The 22,907-nt window shown below is 40.7% G+C and overlaps 1 protein-coding gene across 2 annotated transcripts in view; it reads right to left on the bottom strand.

Annotated features, from left to right (window-relative positions):
- Positions 1 to 18,770, bottom strand: part of dlc1 (DLC1 Rho GTPase activating protein) — an 85,318-nt gene extending 66,548 nt beyond the window's left edge. Inside the window, exons 1-4 of one of the 2 annotated variants that reach the window (XM_006787189.3) lie at positions 18,619 to 18,770; positions 15,496 to 17,413; positions 11,185 to 11,319; positions 10,935 to 11,066 (exon numbers count right to left, since the gene is read on the bottom strand). In XM_006787189.3, coding sequence (XP_006787252.2) covers positions 10,935 to 11,066; positions 11,185 to 11,319; positions 15,496 to 17,349 — 2,121 coding nt within the window. In that variant the 5' untranslated portion in view covers positions 17,350 to 17,413; positions 18,619 to 18,770. Of the gene's footprint in view, positions 1 to 10,934; positions 11,067 to 11,184; positions 11,320 to 15,495; positions 17,414 to 18,320 lie in introns of both variants that reach the window. The other variant, XM_087841757.1, reaches the window with a different exon arrangement.
- Positions 18,771 to 22,907: the final 4,137 nt, after the last annotated feature.

Here is a 22,907-nt window from a genome sequence, read left to right as displayed (position 1 = left end):
TGCATTTACAAAGGAATTTATTCAGAGCCCAAGAGTCCATGTGTGCAGGGAAACGTGGGAAACAATTTCATTTAACCTTCTCCTTTCCAGAAAAGCCCCCCTCCCACACACACGCACACAGTTATCCACCCCACACATTTTCTCCTTTTTCCCCTGCATCCCCTTCCCTCATTTTAATAGTCTCCATATGTCACACTTAGAATGTGTCAACAGGAAGTGATGCGATGACTTGGTTTAATGATCCACTGGAACATTTCCTGCAGAAAAGGTATAGTAGCGTCCAGATGTTGGATTTAACAGTGACCTCGCAAAACGAGGTGATGCTTGAAAATGTCTCTGTGACGTTTATTGTGATCTTTTAATGCAGTAAAAAGCTCAAGTAAAACCTACAGCACGAATGGGTGCGCTTTCAGTCTTTAGCTGTGTGACGAGGTTAATGATTTCACCGTACAACCTGTGCACTTGCTCACATTCACACACATGCACGAGACTGCCAGCTGAGACCTTGTTCCCTCGCCCAACCTTGAGTCATGAGTTATGTTCTGTACGTCCACTGAAAGGGAGTAAGAGAGGGTGAGATGTGCACAAACGCAGACACCCCCATACATCTGACTCTGTTTACACACGTAAGCCAAAGCAACGGACTTCTGGTTTCAGGCGCTGTTGTGGAAGGATTTAGTGGTGAAGCGTAAACTGTGAACTGTTCAGTGGCCCTTGGATTCCATCACCAGACAAGACAATAACTCTTCACTTGTCCGACCAGGACCGTTTTTTTCCCCAAAAGGAAAACGCTTTATTTTTCTCTCTTTGAATAATGCCATTGCTTTACCTCATATGAGTAAAGCATTAAGGAAACCACTTTATGCATCTTAAGGGACAGTAGTCCTTTTCATGCTTGTTGTATGACCAAGCCTAACGAGAGCAGCAGAACCAGAGCAAGCAGGTGCCAAAAAGAATCTGAGCTGAAAATGTGCAAAGTGAGAAATATGCTTTTAAAAGTTTTAATTTAAACAAAAAGAAACAGATAACGTGCTACGAAAGCAGGCAGTCTAATGTATATGCAGTGTTGGGAAGGTTACTTTTAAAATGTATTCCATTACAGAATACAGAATACATGCCCCAAAATGTATTCTGTAACGTATTCTGTTACGTTACTCAATGAGAGTAACGTATTCTGAATACTTTGCTTTCAGAACTGGCACTACTGGCACATACTTTTGCTCCAACGGAACTTATTGTTTTTGGAGGAAAACACGAACACGGTGTACAGTCCAGTCTTAATAGCTTACTTACAACTGGGCTCGTCAGGCACTCTTCTTGGCTGCAGTGGTTATTATTATATTTACATGCTTCCAGCTCCCGTTTTTGCTCGATGACAACTCGTACTTTTCCTTTTTCTCCCTCCCTCGCTCACAGACACATAACGTGTATGGCAGTCCATTCTCCCTGCAGCACGGACTACACTGCCTATGATGCTACATTCCGGTAGCATTCTGCCTATTAGCTTAGCACAACAACAACAAAAAGGGCTCTCTCACCCAGGAAACACGCAGAGAGAGAGCGTCACCCTGTAACCATGGCAACCGTAACGCTGCCACCTGGAACAACAGAACGTAGCTGTCAAACAAAACCCAAACAGTCCTGACCCGCCACAATATGAAACAGGAAAGTACCGCCATGTAATCCATTTATTTCAACAAAGTAACTGTATTCTAAATACCACCTTTTTAAGCGGTAACTGTAACGGAATACAGTTACTCATATTTTGTATTTTAAATACGTAACGGCGGTACATGTATTCCGTTACTCCCCAACACTGTGTATATGTTTTGACAAGTAGAACAAATAACCACACCTTAGGTATATGTTTGAACATGCAGAGCATATACTGATGCAGCTCTTTTCCCTCCATTTTTTGGTTCTTTCAAAACAGAATGGTTGGCACCAGATCGAGGCATACGCACAATCATATCTAAAACTAATTAATCACTCTGTAAGCCTAGTTATTGCTTTTTGGATTGTACTCTAAAGTAGCTCCACAAAGGGCAATGTGAAAAAAGTGGGATAAAAAATTCGGAAACCACTGATTAAGCCACATAAAGTAGTTTTATAATTTTAGTTTTACATCTCTCCAGTTTCACTACGCTCATTAAGGCACTAAATGTGTCACCTGCTTCTTCTCACCAGGTCACATTTGTGGGTTATGGACCAGAGTTAATAGGGATAAGCTAAGATCCCAACTGCAACAACAATGCTGCCCACAGGATTAGGTGCTGACATTTTTAAGGACAAAGCTGAGAGTAGGTTAACAAGGGGGATTAGAATGTCCTCTGCACAAGATTATGGTGGCCCTGTGCTGTGGCAAAAACAGCTACTCGCTCGAGGGGGTCACGGTTTTGTAACATCTACTTTAGGTTTAACCATTCGCTTTTCAGGGCACTACATCCAGTCAAAGAAGGTCACTCAAGTCTCCTGCATGGCCTAACTGTAAACTCCTCACCTGTACAACTTCAAATGCCACAAACACATCTAGCTATAAACACAAAACACCAGTGGGCTGCATTCCTTCCTTAAGACATTAAGGAAAGCTGAAGAATTGAGCAAGAGGCTCAAGTATCTCTTGACTGAGGTAATCTAACTTCAAGGCAAATACGGATGGAAAACAAAAAAATGCAAACACACGCTTGACTTAAACGTCCCAATTAAAAACTCAAACCGCACGCCCCAGTGAGTGTATCTTAAATTGCACCTGGTTTTACAGTGGGTTCATGTGTGCGTCTGTGTTCCTGAGACACTGTTTATTTGTTCTGTGATTTACTGCACTTCATTATCTGTGTATCTGTAGGGGTGTTTCCAGATGCCTGCATTTTACAGTCATCCTCATGATTTAGTGTCAACAAGTACCATCATCTTGCAAATATTTGCTACACGTTCTGCAGTGTCCTCTATGTAATCGATTCACGCTTCAATTCACTGACTCAGTGCATGCCACGATACCAATTTTTTAAACGTAATTATGGATGAAAAAGTATGATTCATTTAAGTAAAAAAAAAAAAAAAGCAGCGATATCCATATGGAGGCAGTAAATCGCATTGATGATTGGGCTGGTGTGATTTGGGGGCGGTGCCACAACATGTTATTATAAAAACAGAGAGTTGCCGTTGAGCTGAGGGTGTAAACACTAAGAATCATGTGATATTTGACATTCATGACACTGCTGAAACAGAGCACTCCTTCTGTTAAAGAGTTAAACACATCAAATGCGTCAGGCTCATGCATGTGGACAATACCAATATCTCTAAAATACACCATGTGTTGTGCTTTCTATTAGAGTTTCATTCTGATTATATTAATATGATATTATGGGGTGGCTGCAGCTCAGGAGATAGAGCAGGTCATCTACTAATCGTAAGGTTGGTGGTTTGATGCCTGGCTACTCCAGTCTGCATGCTAAATGTCCTTGGGTAAGATCCAAACCCCAAGTTGTTTTGTGATGGATAGTGAACATTGGATAGAAAGCACTTACATTTCTGTAAAAATTAATCCTTTAGTTTGTATAATCTCTTTAATCAAAATTATATTTTTAATGCTAAAATATCAATTATTGTTGTTGAATGGGGGCCAGTCTCTTCCAGGGCTAACACATAGAGACAGACGGCAATTCGCACTCACATTCACCTATGTGTAATTTAGAATTACCAATTAACCTAACCCCCGTAATTCCATGTCTTTGGACTGTAGGAGGAAGCCAGAGTGTTTACCCAGAGAGAATCCACGCAAACACGGGGAGAACATGCAGACTCCTCACAGAGAGGCCCCGGCCAGGTGGTGGATTCAAACTTGCAGTGAGGTGACATTGCTAACTACCGTGCCTCTGTGCTGCCCCACAGTTAAAACCAGCTTTAACTGTGGGGCATCTTGCCAGGACCTTCTTGCTTTGAGGCAACCATGCTGCCCCGTTTTACAAAAGAGCAGAAAAAAATAGTTAAGCACAGTTAATATATTTTGATTACAACCCCAAATTACAGTTATTTACTTAAAAATAGAATTTTAGTGGTTGAATGTTATGCACGATTCATTTCTTACTGAGTCCAAGGTGCTGGCTCAAATTTAGATATAAACGAGTTCAGATTCATAAATGATAAATAATGATACATTTTTATGAGTTTTAAATATGTTTTCGACAGTTGCTTTCTTGTTTTTATGACAGGTAGTCTAATACATTTATTGGGCACTGTGAATCAATTCCGTTGGAGTACTTTATGCACTGCCTTTAGCCTTGATTCAACAGGAATTTCCTTATGGGGCATGAGGAGAAATTCATTTTCCACATCCTGTTTCAAACATAAGCCTTTTCTTTTTTCTTACCCTCTTTTTGGAAACCACAGCAGGTCCCTGTTTGTCTCCTTGTTACAGCTGTGCTCAGCAGAGAAGTGACCTTGGGGACAATGACACTACACAAAGCTGCTAGCATGGCCATGACCAGAGCCACTGCTGGCAGCCCTTGACAGACTGAATGGTGACTGGTTTCATAGCTCCCTGACTCATTATGGCCTACTACAGCCTTTAAGCCAATACGTGGGTGGAATGTAGGCAAACATAATTACGCCTGTTGCCCATTGTGTCGACTATTGACCACAGACAGGAGTGGGAGAGAGTGGGAGTAAATGCAAAGATAAATAAAAGGCAGTGAAAGTAGCAAAAAAGTCAGACTTTTATCTGCCTGGGACGCAGAGAAGGTGTGGTCTGGATGTAGGATGTTTGGGGACTGCGAGGCTGCCAAACCGGAACATGGAGGAAGGACAGAGCAGAGATCTGCCAGTGACCTTAGCACGCAAACCACAGCACTTCTATTGTCCACCAGACAGATAAAGAGCCATGTTCATACATAACCTACTGACAGGGAGTAGAGTCTTTCCGTCATTCTGAAATAGAAATATCTCTCAATCAATCATCCCTCCCAGAAAAAAACAAAACAATCCCATGAACCCAGATATGGAAACTTTTACTTTCTAAATTCACTGGCAGTGAAACCAGAGGTAAAATTGAATACTGTTGCTATGGAGACAGAATACAGATCCAAACATACGGTCAAAGGTCACCGCTCCATGGAATGTTCACCGAAGACGGATGAGAGGTGGTGCCCGCCAGCACCTTCCCTGTCATCATGTGCATGACATGTGAAACACCCCTGTGCTAAATTTAACGGGCAGTTATGCGATTTGTCCAGCAGCTTCTGTGTTACATGCCTTGCTCATGGGAACTGTCGCTGCCCAAGGTGACTGATATGTTGTTTCCGACTGTAACATTTAAAGGAAGGTGGATAAGGGTCAGCAGGCTCCGCCCGCCTCTGTGACTTGGCACATCCTTTGCAGCGGCAGAGCCCTAAAAATAGAGTCGCATAACAAATACTTCTTGCACTGCGGATGGTGCAGTAATGTCACTACAGAGTTCTTATCTACTCTAATTTTGGACAAATAAATACTCATTTTTATACTAGGATTGTATTAGTTTAAAATTATTACACCTGTTTACTGGTTTAAGATGGTCAAGCATGAATAATTTTATACTTTTTACTGTACTGGTCCTTTATAATGTAAAATGAATGCAAAAAAAGGTAAAGATGCTCTTGTGACTTTTAGAAAACAGTTGATGAAACCAACTTGTAATGTAATCAGTGCACAATCATCAAACCAAAAAACAAAAATAATCATTATTTACAGCCATGAATACAATATACATTCGAATCAGTGTACCCACTAGTCTATAAACCAAATAAAACCCACCTGTTGCAACACAATAATGCAAGCTAACCAACAGTTCAAGACACCTGCCACACTAAGCAAGTAATATAAACCTGCCAACAAAAACACTCAGAGTAAAGAATAGCAGTTCCAGCATAAGAACAAACACCTGCTGCAGCACAACATCCGCTAAGTGTTCGGCTCACATTCTATGCAAGAATAACAGCCACCTGCTGGAGGCTAACAATACCCACCGGCTAAACTTGCAAGGAGCCAAGAATGCATTCACATGAACCCAATACCTTATCCACAGCAGCAAAGGAATGATACTGCGCATGCCAAGTGAATGTCCACTCATCACAAACAGATACAACCACATATCACCTTTAGCGTGGTTACGTAAAGGTCGGGACAGCATGAGACAGTGCTTCAATAGATGCGGTGTGTTTACACCCGAGTGCTGCACTGTGTTTATGGAGGTGTCATGGGGATAGTGTCAGCACAAACACCAGACACATCTTGCATAATCCAGCTGAAGAAATGGAAGGAATGTTAATGCAAAAATGATAAACACTTTACTTTTAGCACATCCTGCACAAACATACACACGCAGAAAAGCATCCATGTCAGCGATGAGAGTGTCACTCTTTTTCACCACAGCTTTCTCGATGCTTTGATGTACATGTGGGAATCACAGAGAATTCAGAAAGAATTAGAACTGCAGTTAAACAGTTATTTCAAATCATACTATGCCCATATTTTACTTTCTCAGACGGTCCAGACTGTGCTCTAATTGCTTCAGCTTGGCTCCTCTCTCTCGTAAATTACAAAAGCGTGTATGGTAGCGTTTTACCCTCAGTCGGGCCGCACTCACCCCCCGGTTTGCTAAAGAGATATGTTGTTTGCTCTGTCCTGTGTAAACTTGCAAATACCTTCCTGACTGATGTCAAGAGATGCTCACGGCAACATGTACAAATGTTGGTGAAAAAGCGATGCAGAAAAGGGCGAGAGATTTCCTAATAGGGTTATTTTTTTCCCTTTTAATTTTACAGCAGGCTATCTGAGATTTTGGTTGTTTCAACATTTTTGTAGTGAGACAATACAAGGCTTGTTTTATGGGTATGACCTGATTGTTTGGATATGTCAATTTACTGTGTATGGGGCAACTAAAGTACAGGTACCTCCTAATTTTATATAATTCAGAGGCTTTTCAATAAATCCTATTATTCTATTGTAATGCTTAGATATTGGCGACAGTGTGTCAGAGGGGTGGTAATTAAACCTGATTATGATTTAGATGCCTTTTGTGATGATGCATTTGTTGTACTATAAGCACTTCTGGCAATTCAGTCAACACATGTACAATCTATAAAAGCTGTCATTAGTACAGAATAAAAGTTAATACTAGGAATTAGGATTAAGTTATTTCCTATCATAACCTGAGATTACACCCACACAAAAGAAAAATAAATCTTAGACAGTTGCCTCGTACTGCCTTTCCTGTAATCTCTATTTAGAGTTGCATGTGTGTTCATGTCTACAGGTAAGTGAGAAGACTGTTGATACTAGAAGGTTGTTTTGCAGTCTGAATTTATATTAGAGCAAACACTGGTTACATGTCCTGGTAACGAGTGGAAAAGTAACATCCGCTAAAGTGCAATCTCAAAACTACCGGTTAACCAAAGTTATTATATGTAACTAAAGATAAAATAACAATTAAAACTATCCATCCATTCTCTTCCACTTATCCTTATTAGGGTCATCGAGAGGCTGGAGCACTATCCTAGCTACAATGGGTCCACCCTGGACGGGTCGCCAGAATATCGCTAACAAGTCGCGCTCACATTCACATCTATAGGCAATTTAGAATCATAAATTTACCTATCCATATTAACTTCATGTCTTGGACTGTGGGAGGAAGCCAAAGCACTCAGAGAGAACCCACGCAAACATGAGGAGAACATGCAAACTCCACACAGAGAGGCCCCGGCCAGGTAGTGGATTCAAACTTGTAGTGAGGTGACATTGCTAACTACCGTGCCTCCGTGCTGCCCCACAGTTAAAACCAGTTTTTACTAAATAAAATAAAAATAAAATGTTAGCCAAAGTTGTTAGCCAAAGAGTAAGCACTTATAATCCTTCGTTTTAAAAAAATATCGTAACCAAGATTTACAAAACAGGCTTTATTTTTTTATCTACTATGACTCAAAATGTGTCATAAACCCAACAGGAAAGTGTTCCCAAAGGTCAAGGGAAATCTGTTTATCTATAAACTTCTATAATACTTGAAGTCTTTTTGCAGCCACAGCCATCACCATCTGGTGGCCCTGAGATAGAATGCAGGTTTAACCCTTCTTCACTGGCTTCATTTTTCCACCCAGAAGCTTTGTTCATCTTTGATAAAGTCTACAGACCTGACAAATACCAACAACCTGTCAGTGTTAAAAATGAGTCTAAACTGAACTGAAGCATTTAAAATAAATAAAAATAATCAAACAGTCTTGGCCCAGATATCTGCTGGCTATATCAGAACCCCTGTCCTCTCCAGAGGCTAAACCCACCAGAAATAGCCAATAGGTTGCCAGATTGCCTTTCCTGTTTTCTTTTAGGAAAGGCCAGTGGATTTGTATTGTGTAGGTAAAAAGATTAAGTGGGTGTCACAACATTTTATGTCTGAAAGGACCCCTGCAACTATGAACTACTGAGATACCCTTCACCAAGTCTTCATCTCTTTGGCCTCAATCAATCACTCCACGGGGCCACCACTGTAAAAGGCCTTCTATTAGGCACAGTGAAAGCTGTGTTTACCCAAGCCTAGTGAGTTACCTTGGGTTACTGTAGGAATGGAGGTTGTGGAAACTGCTGGCTACAGACATAATAAATCACACATCACTGAGGATGTTGATATGTACCCTTTAAATGAACCAAGAACTGTTCTTATGTTTTTTGACGGCAGGGAAGATAAACAGCACACAGCAATGTCAACTGTGGCATTGCAACAGATAAATCGTGAAATTAATATATATATATATATATATTAAAGTAACTCAGACACTTCTGTAAGGTTACAAAGTTATGCTCTATGTCATTTTAACCAGTTTTGACATAGAAAGGCTTGCTTGAATGTAGGCAATGGCTATGCAAGGCTGACAAAATCATTAAGTGAGCATGCAAGGGTTTTAGACACACGTCTCACTCGAAGCGTGTCCCCCACTGCTCCCTCTTGTCCTGGCTTTTCACCTCCCAGACCCCCCCTTCTGACCCTTTTGATGGGGTGAAGGGATCTAGATCTTTGGAACCAGCTAATTAGAGAGTTTTAACGTCTGCTTTGCTAAGCCCTGAAAGCTGAGGGACATTCCTACAATTGGAAGATTGAGTATGTGTGTCTGTGTGGTCCAGATATTACTAGTGTTGTGGGGACCTAAATCTGTTTACTCAGTAAGATTATGGACCAATTTGGAGTGGAGGTCATAGTTACATCATTCTGGTGGCAGAATCTAGAAACAAGTAAAGGAACACCAGTGAAAGCCCCAGAATAGGAAAACATGTCTCGTTTTTTGCTGCTGTTCATCAAAAAATATCGAATGTATTTTTCTAGAATAACATGATAGAAGTGGACCTCTGAATGGAGACAGATTGTGACACAGGTCTAGTTTCTGTGCAAGTCTTACCCAGACTAATGCAAACTAAGGTTTTGTTGCACGGCCTATAAATATTAAATGGCATGTATAGAGTCAGAGGAAGAAGCTGTACACTTAGTGTGCGTGTGTGAACTGGGAGCCTAACTGAGTGTCCAACTCAGTGATTCTCAAAGATCAGGTTGCAACACTGTTATGTGTGTGAATGTGTGTGTGAATGGGTGGATGACTGGTTGTGTAAAGCGCTTTGGGGTCCTTAGGGACTAGTAAAGCGCTATACAAATACAGGCCATTTACCATTTTTTATCTATAGAGTTGCAACCAATCTCCAGCCACTTGATCGGAAAGATAGTAAGTGCACTCAGTTTGGCAACCTTTACTGTATTTTTGCTAAATGTTAAAACCTAGAGCCTTCACGGCTGTTCACCGGATGAAGCAGGTGACCAATATACTGTAAGGCTATTCCAGAATTCCAGGTTCAAATATGCCCAGGGACATTTACTGTGTGTCCTCCCCTCCTCTCTTTCCAAACCTTCCTGTCTTCAGCCCACTATCTCATCATACATCTCAATGGAAGCAAAAAAAGTCTTCACCCCCAAGCAAAAAGATAACCCAAGACCCTTCCTCTTTGCCAAATACTTGCATTGGGTATTTCTCCACCATGCCATTCTGTTTCACACCTGCAGAGGATGTTAACTGCATCAGGTCTTTATGTCTTGAATTACATGCCTGAGATTGGGATTCTTAGTAGCTATCTCATCTATTCTAGCACCACCGAGTAACTTAACCACTATACCACTTTAGTCATATGATAGGCATATTTGTGTCCTTGACATTTTACAATGAAACACCCGTGTCAGCTCATGTCTTGCGAAATAGGCCTCAGGACTAAAATCTGGAAACAATGGCCCCAGTTTAACCAGTGTTTCGGAAGTTAAGAGTAGTGCCTGATTTGTAGTGTGCTGTTGTGGCTATAGAGGCACAAGCAGGTTATCGACTTATTGAATGGCTGGTTCTCCAACCCCTGGCTCTTCAGTATGCCCAAGTATCATCGGGCAGATCACCAGACTGTAAGCTGATCGAGATCGGGTGGGCGCCTTCTGTGGCAGCTCCATTACAGCTGGCATGTGAACAGGTGACTCACATTGTAAAGTGATTAGTTCGAACACTTAAGCTAAACGCGAAGACTATTTCCTGTTACAGTTTTTTTTTTTGGCATACTGTGAAAGAAAAAAAACTATTTTATGCTAGAAATGTACCTTTTTATATGCAGGATATTCTTTATATATTCATTAACATTTATTTGATCTTTCACCTTGAAAAATTAGATGTTTTATTGTCACTGCTTTTTAAGTTTAAATGTTAATGTCAGTTTATTTTTTGCTATTTTTGTCTATTTTCTGGCTTTTTAGTCATTTTCAAAAATATTTTCATATTTTAACTGCCCGTGTGTTTTAGTCATGTCAGTGACATTTTGCTAGAAAATGTGATCAGTCAGTTAGAATCTGGAACCTTGTTTTGATTTCTATATACATTCGGGTGCTGACTTACCCCACTCTTAGGCTTTGCTCCAAGGGCTTGTGGAGATCCTGAAGACAAAGCAACAGCAGATGCAGCAACAACAGCAGCATGTGGATGCGTGGGTGGTTGCGACGTTGCTGAAGAGGATCCTAAATCAAACTCCTGCACAAGTAAAAAAAACAAATAATATAGTTCACTGAGAACACCGAACTGCTGCACAGTTTCAAATATAGAAAAAACTGCTGTCACATCCAGCTAGATAACTCAGTTGTGTGGGTACCGGGTGATGCCGTCGATGGAAGGTGGCTGTGCTGTCCATGGAGGAAGTAGCAATGAGGGCATTCTCAATTTCCTGATCTAGCTGGTCCAACTTCATCAGCAGCAGCACCATCGAGTCCAAGCGAGCATGCCCACGCTGAGACAGATCAGTGGAGAACAGTCAAACTCACAAAACTATTAAGGCCAGCATTAAATGTGCCAAAATCAATATGTTCCACTTCTCTAAGGAAACTTTTTTCTCCAGTGTCATCTGTGATCTGTGACCAGATGATCAGGAAGAGAACAGAAATATGAAATATATATGTGAAATGTAATTAGAAATGTGACCAGAAAAGCCAAAAGTCAGTACTATACAGTAAGATCAGAACTATTCACAGAGTCAGTGACTTTGTTTTAAAAGGCTTATAACTTTTAAGCATGATTTCAAGTACAAAATACATCTAATTGTTCCTTTGTTCTTTGTTCCTCTGTGTTCCCCAGCAACCTTCCACTTCAGCCAATTAAAATAGATGATTTACACATTGTGGCCATTTAATGGCTATCTCTTTTGTTTCGCCTCTGTCATTACTTTAACACTCCACTTATTTGCCCTTTAATCTGCTGTGCTAATTTATCCATCTTAGGGCTGTGATAACAAGTCTCATACTGACCTCAGGTGGTTTGACTTGTGCAAGACAAGCAGACCGACATGCTACAATCCAGCATTGCATCACACTCCACCTACCACTCTGTCCTCTGCTAACCTTAAGCTCTATGTTGTTTTCATGCAATTTGAGCAGGAGTAAAACGTGTAATATCCTTTTCTTCGCTGCTTAAAGCAGTATGTTTTCATTTCCCTCTGCCTGTCTTATCTTGGCACCGGGTGTGGCTCCCTGTCTGAGCTTTACCCTTGAGAAGAACCCGAGGAAATTTCATGGCTGGCCCATTACCCGCAAACAAACCTTGTTACAATCCCCGCAAACAGATGCTGTTAAACTCTTAATGAGAGTGAGCTCATGGCACGCACACAGCCAATGTGACTGTATGCTTACGCAAAGCTACAAAAACAAGTGGATGTGAGGCTGGCTTTCATGCCTGGTTTGTCTCTACATGCAGTACCTTGAAGAGGAATCTTTGGGTTATGCACTTTTTACAGATCATAAATGTGTCTGCTGAAATGGTCAGCATGGCTTAATCATAAATGTGCTAATAGAGTCAGCATACTAAAGGTAGCCTCATCCCTGCGCATGGCTTCCGGCTCCAAACCTAATAATGTCTTATGACTGCTTCTACATTTATTTTCCAGTTAGTGCCCAATTTGGCTGTCAAAGTCAGATCCTATCGGTTTGCTGAGAGCGCAAATAGACATGCCATGTGTGTCGGGGAAATGTACTCCACACTGATGCATTCACTGACATTTCTAGCTCGTGGCAGAGCGCAGCGCGCAGCGTGCAGCGCTATGGTCCCATCTTCTTGGCAAAGTATCACAATGAAACATTGTACCGTTGTAAAACAATGACATCTTTACGAGGCCTCGCTGAATGAACAAAAGCATCTGGCTCGGGATGGCAAAAACAACCACAAAACGGCAGAGTGAAAAACAAGTGCAAGCGTAAACTTCAGTTGCCTCGGAGGCAACGTTTTTAGGGGCATTCTGGTGGTTTGGGTGTTCTCAGAAGGTTTCTTTTCTGTCTTTCCCATTTTTGAGGTTTCTGTCACATTCCACTTAACTTCCTGTTTTTTTGAGATGGGAGATGTTTCCCACACTGTTTGAACTCTTAGATCCCTCCTTCCCCTTAACTTGCTCTTTTTTCAAGACCCCTCAGTCGCCTGTCTTACAGCCAGTCTGCATCCCATTTCTCAGACCTCTGCAGTGAGTGGGCTCTCTTAATTAATACAGACAAAGAGGCCAAAAAGGAAAAGAGAGAGCACTGAGGGTGATGCTGCCAAGTTGTCTGCTGACTGTTGAGCCAGTTTGGCCTTGGGGTCAGGATAAGGCCTTGTTGCTAAAACAAATAAACACAGTAACAAAGCCCAATATCAGCTTAATCTCAAGCCGTTATGCAAACCAGATGGGTTCGTTTTACAAGCTGAATCTGTAACAAAAACTTGGTCTACTGGGGGATGCAATCATTAGTCAGTACAATATCTTGTCAGAGATCATTCCAGGCTGCTTCTGTCATTATCCACTAAAGAAACTAACATAAGCTCAGTAATTCTCTTCGTGATATTGAAAACACTCTTCTCCCATTTTTTATGTCCCGTTGGATAAAGCTATACATTTTTAATTTATATTTTATCAGTATGGTCTTCTATACGGCACATTTCCTGCGCTAAACTGGACACACAAATCACGTTGCTGTCAAAGATGAGGCAAGCCATTACCATATGGTAGATGAATTGCTGGCTTCTTCCACTGGCTTAACTGCTCTTTTCAAGTTCCAAAATCCTGCTTTTTTGGTGGGGTATTTAAAGTCATCCTAAGTTTGAAATTAGAGCCAGGGGAAAATGTGGCACTGGTTTTCCATGTCTCCCTGTTGGAGTATGACCTATTGTTTTTGGCAGTTGGTGGACTGACTTCAACATTAGTCATGGCTAAAAGTGGCTCCAAAGTTTCTAAAAAAATTTATGTGGAAATAATACTATGATAATCTTTAGGATTACACAACCCATAGGCTTTTCAGGAACACAGCAATAACCAGAGTGTCAATATATGACACATAAACCACTCAGCACCAGCTGATTTTAGGGTTTCTATTCTAGACTACAAGCCAAATATTTTTTTTATTGTATGCCTGCATTTTATTCTACTATTAGGAAGGGGTTGTGGTATATTATTAGGGTCATGGCAGCACACATCAATAGATTTATATACAAAACAACTGAATATGACCAAACAATAGCACAATAATCAGCACTATTTTCACATTATGTAAACTATAGCCAACAAGCTATAGTTAACCATACACTGCACAGTTGCACATGGACTCCTTTTGTTTCAACAAATAATGAATGAGTAGTAATAACATAACTTATGTCATCACATGAGAAATTATAATTGCTAACAATACGGTATATTCAAAAATAGAACCCAACCGATATATCAGCCATGCCAATACCAGCTGATATTGGCTATTTGCCGATACATCCATTTCAACATTTATAACAGGCGATACATGTAAAAAGTAAAGAAGATTCAGGAGAAATACTCTTCAACCATGTTATGGGTAATAATGCAGCAAACTTTGCCCACCACTCTTAACTTCACTTATGGCAACATGTATCTGGGGACATCACAAACACAACAGCCAGTGGATTAGAGCAGAGTCAAGAGTGAACGAATAATCTGCAACTTGTGACGGAAAAGTAGGGACCCATCAATAACTACACACAACAAGTGTTAGGGAAATCTATTTATACTTTGTATCTCTCAACGAATAAATATCAATTGGCATATCAGATATTTAAATCACCAAACACTGGTATGAGCCTTAAAAATCCTATATCAGTGAGTCTCTATCAGAAAATATCTGTGTGGCTCTTTGAAGTTACCTTGGCATTCTTATAAATGGTGTTACAATAAATATTTATACGTCTGATTAATGCAAAATAGGTGAATTACTATGAATATGAAACGTTCCACGAGTTTTTATAATAAAACAAACTCAGACGTGTCACTGTTTACAAGAGTGTGATCAATTTGATCTTGAATGTCACACAAGAATTTAACTTCTCACAATACGTTTCTTGTCCAAATTAATGGGCTTCTTACTGTTATTTTAAAAGGACCGAAACTACAGCAACTTATTAGTGAATACAGTTTCAATTGTCTGATTATTGCTTTGCTTCACTGATCCCAAATCTACGAACTGCTTCTAAGATTTTTGGTATATTTTTGTACCACATAAGCATGCTGCTAACAGTGTGAAAACAGCACACGATACAGTATTTGCTAGAGAAAACAGTTTAAGCATTTCACCCTAGAGATTACTTTGAGCTTCCAGCCCCTCTGCGTTCATGGTCTCCATGCCCTTATAGGACCTTGTTTTGCAATGAGCGGTTGAGAAAAAGTACAACATTTCACAGACCCCCCCCCCCCCTTCCACACAGCCCCCTCACAGATCTGTAAGCATGTGAGAGTGAAGTCAGTGTTTTCCGAGACACTTGCCAGAGTGTGGGACCAAAATTATGTGTGCCCAGTAAGTGTCTGTTCATTAGAAGCATTCAAGCCGCAGAATTACAAAGACAGAACTTGCAAAACTGATCTAAACTAGTATACATGTAGTAAACTAGTAATTGTACATCCATTCAACTTCTGTATATTTATTCTTACCTTTCTGAGCCGCACTTTGAACACGTTGTCTTCTTTCTGATCTGCATGCTCATATGTTCCATCTAAAGCCGAACTGCCGTCTTGTGTATCGTTGTATATAACTGAACGTACGTCTTCCCTTGACGCCTCCATTGTGGCTCCTGGCTGGTGGTGTTCTCTGTGACCATCTGCCACCTCAGAGGCAGGTGACTCACTGAAGTGAGGACCTGAGGCTCGGTTACCATGGAGTCCCTCGTTGACCTCTGTAGAGCATGGTGGCAGGTTTTGCGTGTGTTGTTCAGCAACCTCGTGTTTATCATCCAAACAGCAGCGCTCAGCAGCTGGATTTGGGGTACTGTTAACATCATTATTCTTTTGAGCATGAAGTAGAGAGCTGTCTTTTGCCTCCACAGGGCTGATCTCTGGTATAGTGTCCAGTTTTGAACAACTATATTCTGTCTGATGAGGAATGGCGAGATCCTCACTAACAGGCGCTAAACTTTGGTCAGTATTTCCCAGTGACTGACTTACAGAAACTTTCACATCCTTATCTGCACACTGTGTCGTGTTTGTCCCAATGGCATCTCCTGCATGTCCAGAATTCATTTGTTTAGATGACACGTTGCTGTCTGCCATTAAAGAGCAGCACTGATTTATGACACTAACATCAGATGATTCAATAGGTCTGACGTGTCCTTTTTTCGCGCTGCTTTCTGCTTGTGCACTTTTCTCTCCCTGGGGCCTGCTCTCCGCTAACATTTCAACATTGTGCTGCTCCAACAATGTCTGGTTGGATATTTCCCAACCATGATCCTTATCCAACGGCCCAGCACAGTCTTCATGGTCCCGCTCTTCTCCTACAGTGACTCTTGAGAGACAGCTCAGTCCTGTATTTTCATTTAGAGTTCCTAGGTCACTCAATCCATCTTGCCTGTCAGCAGAACATGCACTCCGGCTCTCAGATATTCCTTTGTCACATTCTCCATCTGCTACTAATGATTCCACAGTTTTGTTGATTAGCGACAGTGCTTCACCACCCTCCATATTTGCTGAGCTTAGCAGAGCATTCATACCAGGCAGGTCAGAGATGACAGTCTTGCTTTCCTCAACATCTGGGAGGTCGGGTTGAGGTTCCTGTTCGGCAGCAGAGCAACAGTTTACTGTGGCCCCAGTGATTTCAGGAGGTCTGCTGTAACCCTCTCTATGGCTCCCCTTTGTATCCTGATGGTTTGGAACTTTGCCAGGTTGCTCACCAGCACATTCAGACAATGGAGGCACATTGTTGGAAGAGATAGAGACGTATTGTTGGTGAGAGATACGTGCACTTTTAAAGACACTGTCATCGCACATGCTGTGATTCTGGCAACTTTCTGTGCACAAATCACTTTTATCATCGATAGTGTTATCACTGCTATCAGTTGCACAAGAAATATTTGCACTAGACATACCACTGTTTGAATTACAAAACTCTCCAAAATTCCCAGGGCTTGCGGTTTGGAGATCCTCTGAGTCAGAGTCAGTCTTTGGGAGTATGCCAACACCCACCAACTCATAAGACCGATCCACTGACTCCTGCAAATCCTTTCCATTGTTTTCCATTAGTTTTAAGTGTTCCGGTTCAGTATCATCATTCATCACAGAAGCTCCTCTTTCACAAGTCTGAGCAGGGTCATCTATAGGCAGCTGGTGGCATCCCTCTGGCATAGAGGAACACCTTGCCCGTCTACCTTGTTTCGAACCCGCAGAACCCATCCATAGCCCGTCGCCTTCGACCCCATGACAGCAGACGAGATCCAGATCATCATAGCTGTACTGTAATCCTGACGGGTGAGTCACATGCTCCTCCCAGCTTCTTTTACGTATGGCTACTGGCATGATGGGCAGCCAATGCTATCCCATAAAGCTGCTTTTGATGCCAGGTTAAATAGAAGGACCAGATCTGGTGCAACAAGAGGAGAAAAGGAGATAAGAAATAGCCAGTGTTGCAATGTTTTCACTTTGCAGGAGCTGAACGTACAAATAATGCTTCAACTTTCAAGTAAGCAACCCAAGTGTATTAATTTACCCAGGAAACCGATTTCTTTTGAAGCAGAGTTTTTCCATATTTCAGCTTGGCAACTACAAGTAAACTACCCTGATCTCTAACAATTGTTTAATTTTTTAAGACGGAGAAAGCTTAAATCATTGAGATTAATGTAGACATCCCTCCGATTGTTTATCTTATCACAAACAGGAAACTGTAAACAAAGCAGTTTGTCAGATTTGCACCATTGTAACAGTAAAAAAAAAAAAAAAAGTCTGAAAAAGTGCTGGGTGTTGGTTAACAGTCTTTCTGCACCCATTCACCTACAAAAATAAGAGACTGAAGTAGATTGAAGTAAAACTGGAACAGAATCCAACACTATCACAGAACCAAGTGCAAGTCTTATCACAGAATTCAAACTAAGATATACTGCATTACACTGCTCTGTGTTTTTTCTTCCTTTTGTGGTTGATTTCAATTTATAGATGTGAAGAAACATAGTGTAAATCTGCTATGTGTCGAGACAGACAAATAAAATATTTTGATTAAAGAGAACCATTCTTACTATGTAAATAACACAATTCAAAACAACATAGCATAGCCACCTTAAGTAGTCTGTGACAAAGAATCTGATTTTTTTAAGTGTATTGAAAGTATTTTAAAAATGGAAGACCTGCTTGAAGAGTTTTGTTTCCCAAATTTTCATTTTAAGTCAGAAGGATGACGGTTCTAACTGCCATTTGCACCCTTTGGCACAACCATGTACCTGATTTGGTTATATGTAAAATGAGGGAAAGGTCCAAAAAGCAGTCGCTCCTCTTACTTGCACTCCAACGAACAGCTGACAGCCGAACTCCACATTCTACAGTGGAGAAACACTGATGTTTACTTCTCATAAATACTCCAGTGATGACACATTGTTTAGCAACATAATCTGAAAGCTTTTGTGGAAATCCAGAAGTGGAATATATAATCCAAACCAAAGATTGCAGATCAATTAGTTCCTGAAATGCAGTTTGCCAAGAGATGTTTCTCAAGCTGACTTTTCATTCATCCATCAAAAGAAATCTTTCCACGTTTGGGAAATTTTACTTCACTCTTTCCAAGCAAGAAGTCCTTACTTTAAGCTTCTACGAGCCTTTTTCTAGACCCGAGTCAGTATTTTCGCAGTAAAACTGTTGGACAGGCAGTGAAGCCCCCAGAGGAAGGCAGAAAGCCGGGAAGCAGTGAAAAGTCCATGGACAACTTCCATCTTGATCACATTATGGTTTTTGCTGACGCTGAACGCTCAAGAGTCGGGTTGGTGTAAGAGGGGCTGGGTTTTCTTTTCTCCCAGCCCTCCCTTCTCTCCTCCGCTCTCTCCTTTTTTCTCATCAGGTCCCCTCCCCGCTGGTTTTGACAGTGAGTCTGAGTCACATCTCAGGAGCCCCATCCCCCGTCTCACAACTCTCGAAGCACACCATACACTCCACCCTCCTCTACTGTACACTCGCTACTCGCTATTTCAGAAATATTGCTTCTCTTTTCAGGAGACATTTTCTTCATTCTTCTTTAGCTCCCTATTTCACCAAGCTGGGCAGGAGGAGTTGGCTTTGATTAGTAACAGACAGGCTGCTTTGTAAGACTTCGGGCTGCGAGCCAACTGAGATTGCTCTAATGTTTTAGCAGATATATCTGCAGCAAATTTGTCATCTTGTAACTACAAGTATTCTTAGATAAAAAAAATACTGGCACTTGTGGAAAAAAATACAAGGCAAGATATCTTTATAGTTAATCTGGTTGGGGGGAGGTATTTAAAAATACACTAAAATGGTAAATCATATTTCAGCATTAAAACATACTTTATAATAATGGAGACAGCTTTAAAAGTGCTACGAACCTGACAATTTTCTTTTCAAGGAGATTAAGTGGGAAGAAAAAAAAATATTTAGGACCAAAATACCAGCAATTCATTTCCTAATATAGTAATTTTTCTGTAAAGCACTTTGCAGAAAGAAAGGGCAAAGCTGGCAATGACTACTCTTCATATCACAAAGACCAACTGACATAATTTGTTTTTAAACCCATAGTGAAATTAGGATCATAGCATAAGTTGAATACTTCATTTGGAAAGCCTGGACCAATTGAAAACCTCAAAATGTAAGTAATCTCCTAATTTCACTAAAAGTTCAGCTATGATCAGATTTATAATGAGTGTTTTTTGTGTTGTTGTTTTTTTTTGTTTCAGTTGGGTCAGCTGCATACCAACAGGGACAGTCCAAGCACAAGAGAAAACTGGAATGAAGACCCCTCCAACTATCTCTCTAACCCCAGCCTCTAACCTCTGGGTCATCCAGATGTGAGTTGAAGCTTTGGATGAGTCTTTTCTTAGGGGCTGCACTGGGAAACTGTGCACTACCATAAATGTTGCCTCTCCGGGGACACAGATGGTCGAACTCAAGGGCAAGCCATCCAAGTACAACAAGACTCTGCTGTTGTATGTCACATGATGCACTCTGCACTCTTACACCAAGTGCCATGTAATGAAATGCAGATTTTGTTTCGGTTACAGAAGCTTCCATGTGGATACGGTTGGTGATTGAAGTGCGGAGCCCGACACAGAGCATGACTCAGGCTATCCACTCATTATCTCCTGCGGACGTCCAATACTGCTCTATAATTTAAAAGGCTATGCCTTCCCCTGCCAATCACACCATCTTGCCCGTCCTCAGGGCAACTGGTGTACGTCACAATCGGATACACCAGTGATACTGTGAAAACACATATTTAGGCAACAACATGTGCAAGAGAAGATGCCCATTAGCAATGTTTCTGTGTGTGCAGTTGTGTGTGAACTGGAAGAGCAGTGAAGCACTAAATGTGGGAGGCTAAAGCAAAATGTAGCTTTGATGTGAGTACAGATCTACAACTACTGTGGAAGTTCAGGGAGGGACTAAATACAAGAATGTGAACATACCAACCATGACGTAACAATATGTATGCTGACCTTCAGCTAGGAAACTGTTAGGAATGTTCTCCATTCATGTAGACAAAGCTTGCCAGCATGCCACCAATTAATATTTAACACTGAACACAAAATACAAGTAGGCAGATTTAAATGATGTACTTTGCAAAACATACATGAACATACAGTATATAAAAACTGTGTTTTCTACATTTCTAACACGCTTGAAAGCCAATATTTGGTATGACGACCTTTATTCTTCAACACAGTCTAAATTTTTTAGGCAGGCTTTCTTCTAATTTCTTTAAGAAGTCTTCAGGAGTAATTCTACAGGATTCTCTGAAAGACATTCAAAGCTCTTCTTTGGCTTTTGGCTGCTGTTTGTTCTCTTCCCTATCAAGATGATCCCGTACTTCTTCAATAAATTCTGGGCTCTAGTCAGGCCTGATAATGTCCTTCTATCCAGATATGCTTTTACTGCATTGACAGTGTGTTTGGGATCATTATTGTGCTGAAAAAATGAAGCCATTGCCAATCAAAAGCTTTCTAGATAATATTGCAGGTGGATCAAAATCTGACAATTCTTTACTGCATTCACAATTCCATCAAGAACTGTAGCTTCATTTGCTGAAATACAGCCCCAGTACATGACAGAGCCTCCACTGTGTTTTACACTCAAGCACCCACTGCTGACAGTCTCTCCTGATCAGCTACATATATATTGACAAGAATTTGAAAAAACAAAAATTGATTAATCACTCCATAAGACCTGTTCCCACTGATTTTCAGTCCAGTTCTTATGTGATTTAGCATACCCCAGTCTTTTCTCCCTGCTTGTCTTCCTTAAGAATGGCTTGCTGACATTCAACCTTCCACTGAGACCATTTCTGATGAAGTTTTGGCAAACAATAGATGAATCAGCTGAAGGGTCAGATGCATCTCTCATGTCCCATGTCTGGTCTTTGCTGGAGTTTTTCCAGTGACTTTTAGATGCTGTTTATCTGCGGCAGACATTTTTGTTTCTTTTTAGGTCTCCCTCTCTTTGTTTTGTCCTCTATCTGTCCAGTGTCCTCAATTTTTTAAAGATATGTTGCACAGCATGCAGAGATATGCCAAGTTTTCAGCTAACAGCTCTTTGGGAATCTCTTTATTGGTGCAGATATACTATACTATACTATACTATTCTATTTTTTGCATGTCAAACAGTTATCTTTGGCGAAATATGCATTTTTGGAACAGGCTGCTTTTAACAACCTGCCTAAACATACAATTGGTTCAAAAATTGCTTCTTTGCTAAGTTTTCAGTTATGTGTAGAGTTATCACTGGATAGGTTTCACTACCTACTGGCAACCACGTGAAACTCACAAATCCCATCTTTCTAACAGTACATGTTTTCATTGTTACAGCTTTGAAGCACTCTGAAATTGGATGATTCTTTTTTGTATCATTGTGTAAATATTTGGTCATAAATCACAAAGCCAGTTTAGCATTTAACTACATAAATAGAGACAAGATTATGACACAAATTTATGACAATACCAGGACAGATCATTTGTTTTTAACTAATCTTTAGCAGGAAGCACAAAAAGGATATGAGATATTTCAGGGTTTTTTAATTGAACTTTCTTCATTGATATGGGCACAGCGGATTTATCCAAAGGATTCTGCAATATTTCAGTCTGGCTTTACCAACAGATCTGCCATCCATTAAGTCATGCCATAAGTCATGTTTTTTATGGGAACATGTATTTGCCTTAGGAGTCACTGTTGCAAGTCAAACTCAAAGTCCCACACAAGAAAGGATGAGCATGACCATTTTTATAGGCATGCAATAGTGCAGGTCACAAGTCTGGATCAGTCACATACATGGATAAGAAAGGACCATTCATGATTCACCCTATAATCCCCCACTGTTCAACCCGTCAGATTCTTAAGTGGAGCAGCGAGGGCCCAGAGGAAACAACCCCACATTCCTCACTGATATAGTTTATTATTGGAAAAATAAGTCAGTCTAAATCATGTGCATTGAAGAACACAGTGTTTGCCCATGTAGGAAAATCTAGGTGACGTTTGCAGAGAAGAAAAATACTGTCCCTCCCATAACTGAGTCATTTTCAGGGCTTTCATATACAAAGACGGCTTTGAGTAGATCTTGTTGCTCTTTTTTAGGGTTTCTTTAAATAACTTAAAAAAACAAAAAACACTGTACTTGCCTGGTAGTTATGAGAAGTTGTGAAAATTGATCTTTGGTTTATTAACACTAAAAATACAACAAAACAAAGTTTCTCATCAGATGATCTAAATATAACATCTGCAAACCACACCGAGCTCTTTGCAAATCTTTCCTGTCACTTGCTATGCCCTGTGGTTAACAACTCTTTTTGTCTACAGTCATGCTAGTCTAAATAACTGTGTTTGAGGGCTGGGTGGGAACTTGAGCAGTCACAGTATTCTTGAATGAAATA

Source organism: Neolamprologus brichardi, chromosome 6 (genome assembly GCF_056152115.1).
Source record: "Neolamprologus brichardi isolate AB-2024 chromosome 6, ASM5615211v1, whole genome shotgun sequence".
NCBI classification, from domain to species: domain Eukaryota; kingdom Metazoa; phylum Chordata; class Actinopteri; order Cichliformes; family Cichlidae; genus Neolamprologus; species Neolamprologus brichardi.
This window is presented reverse-complemented; position numbering and strand designations above follow the sequence as displayed.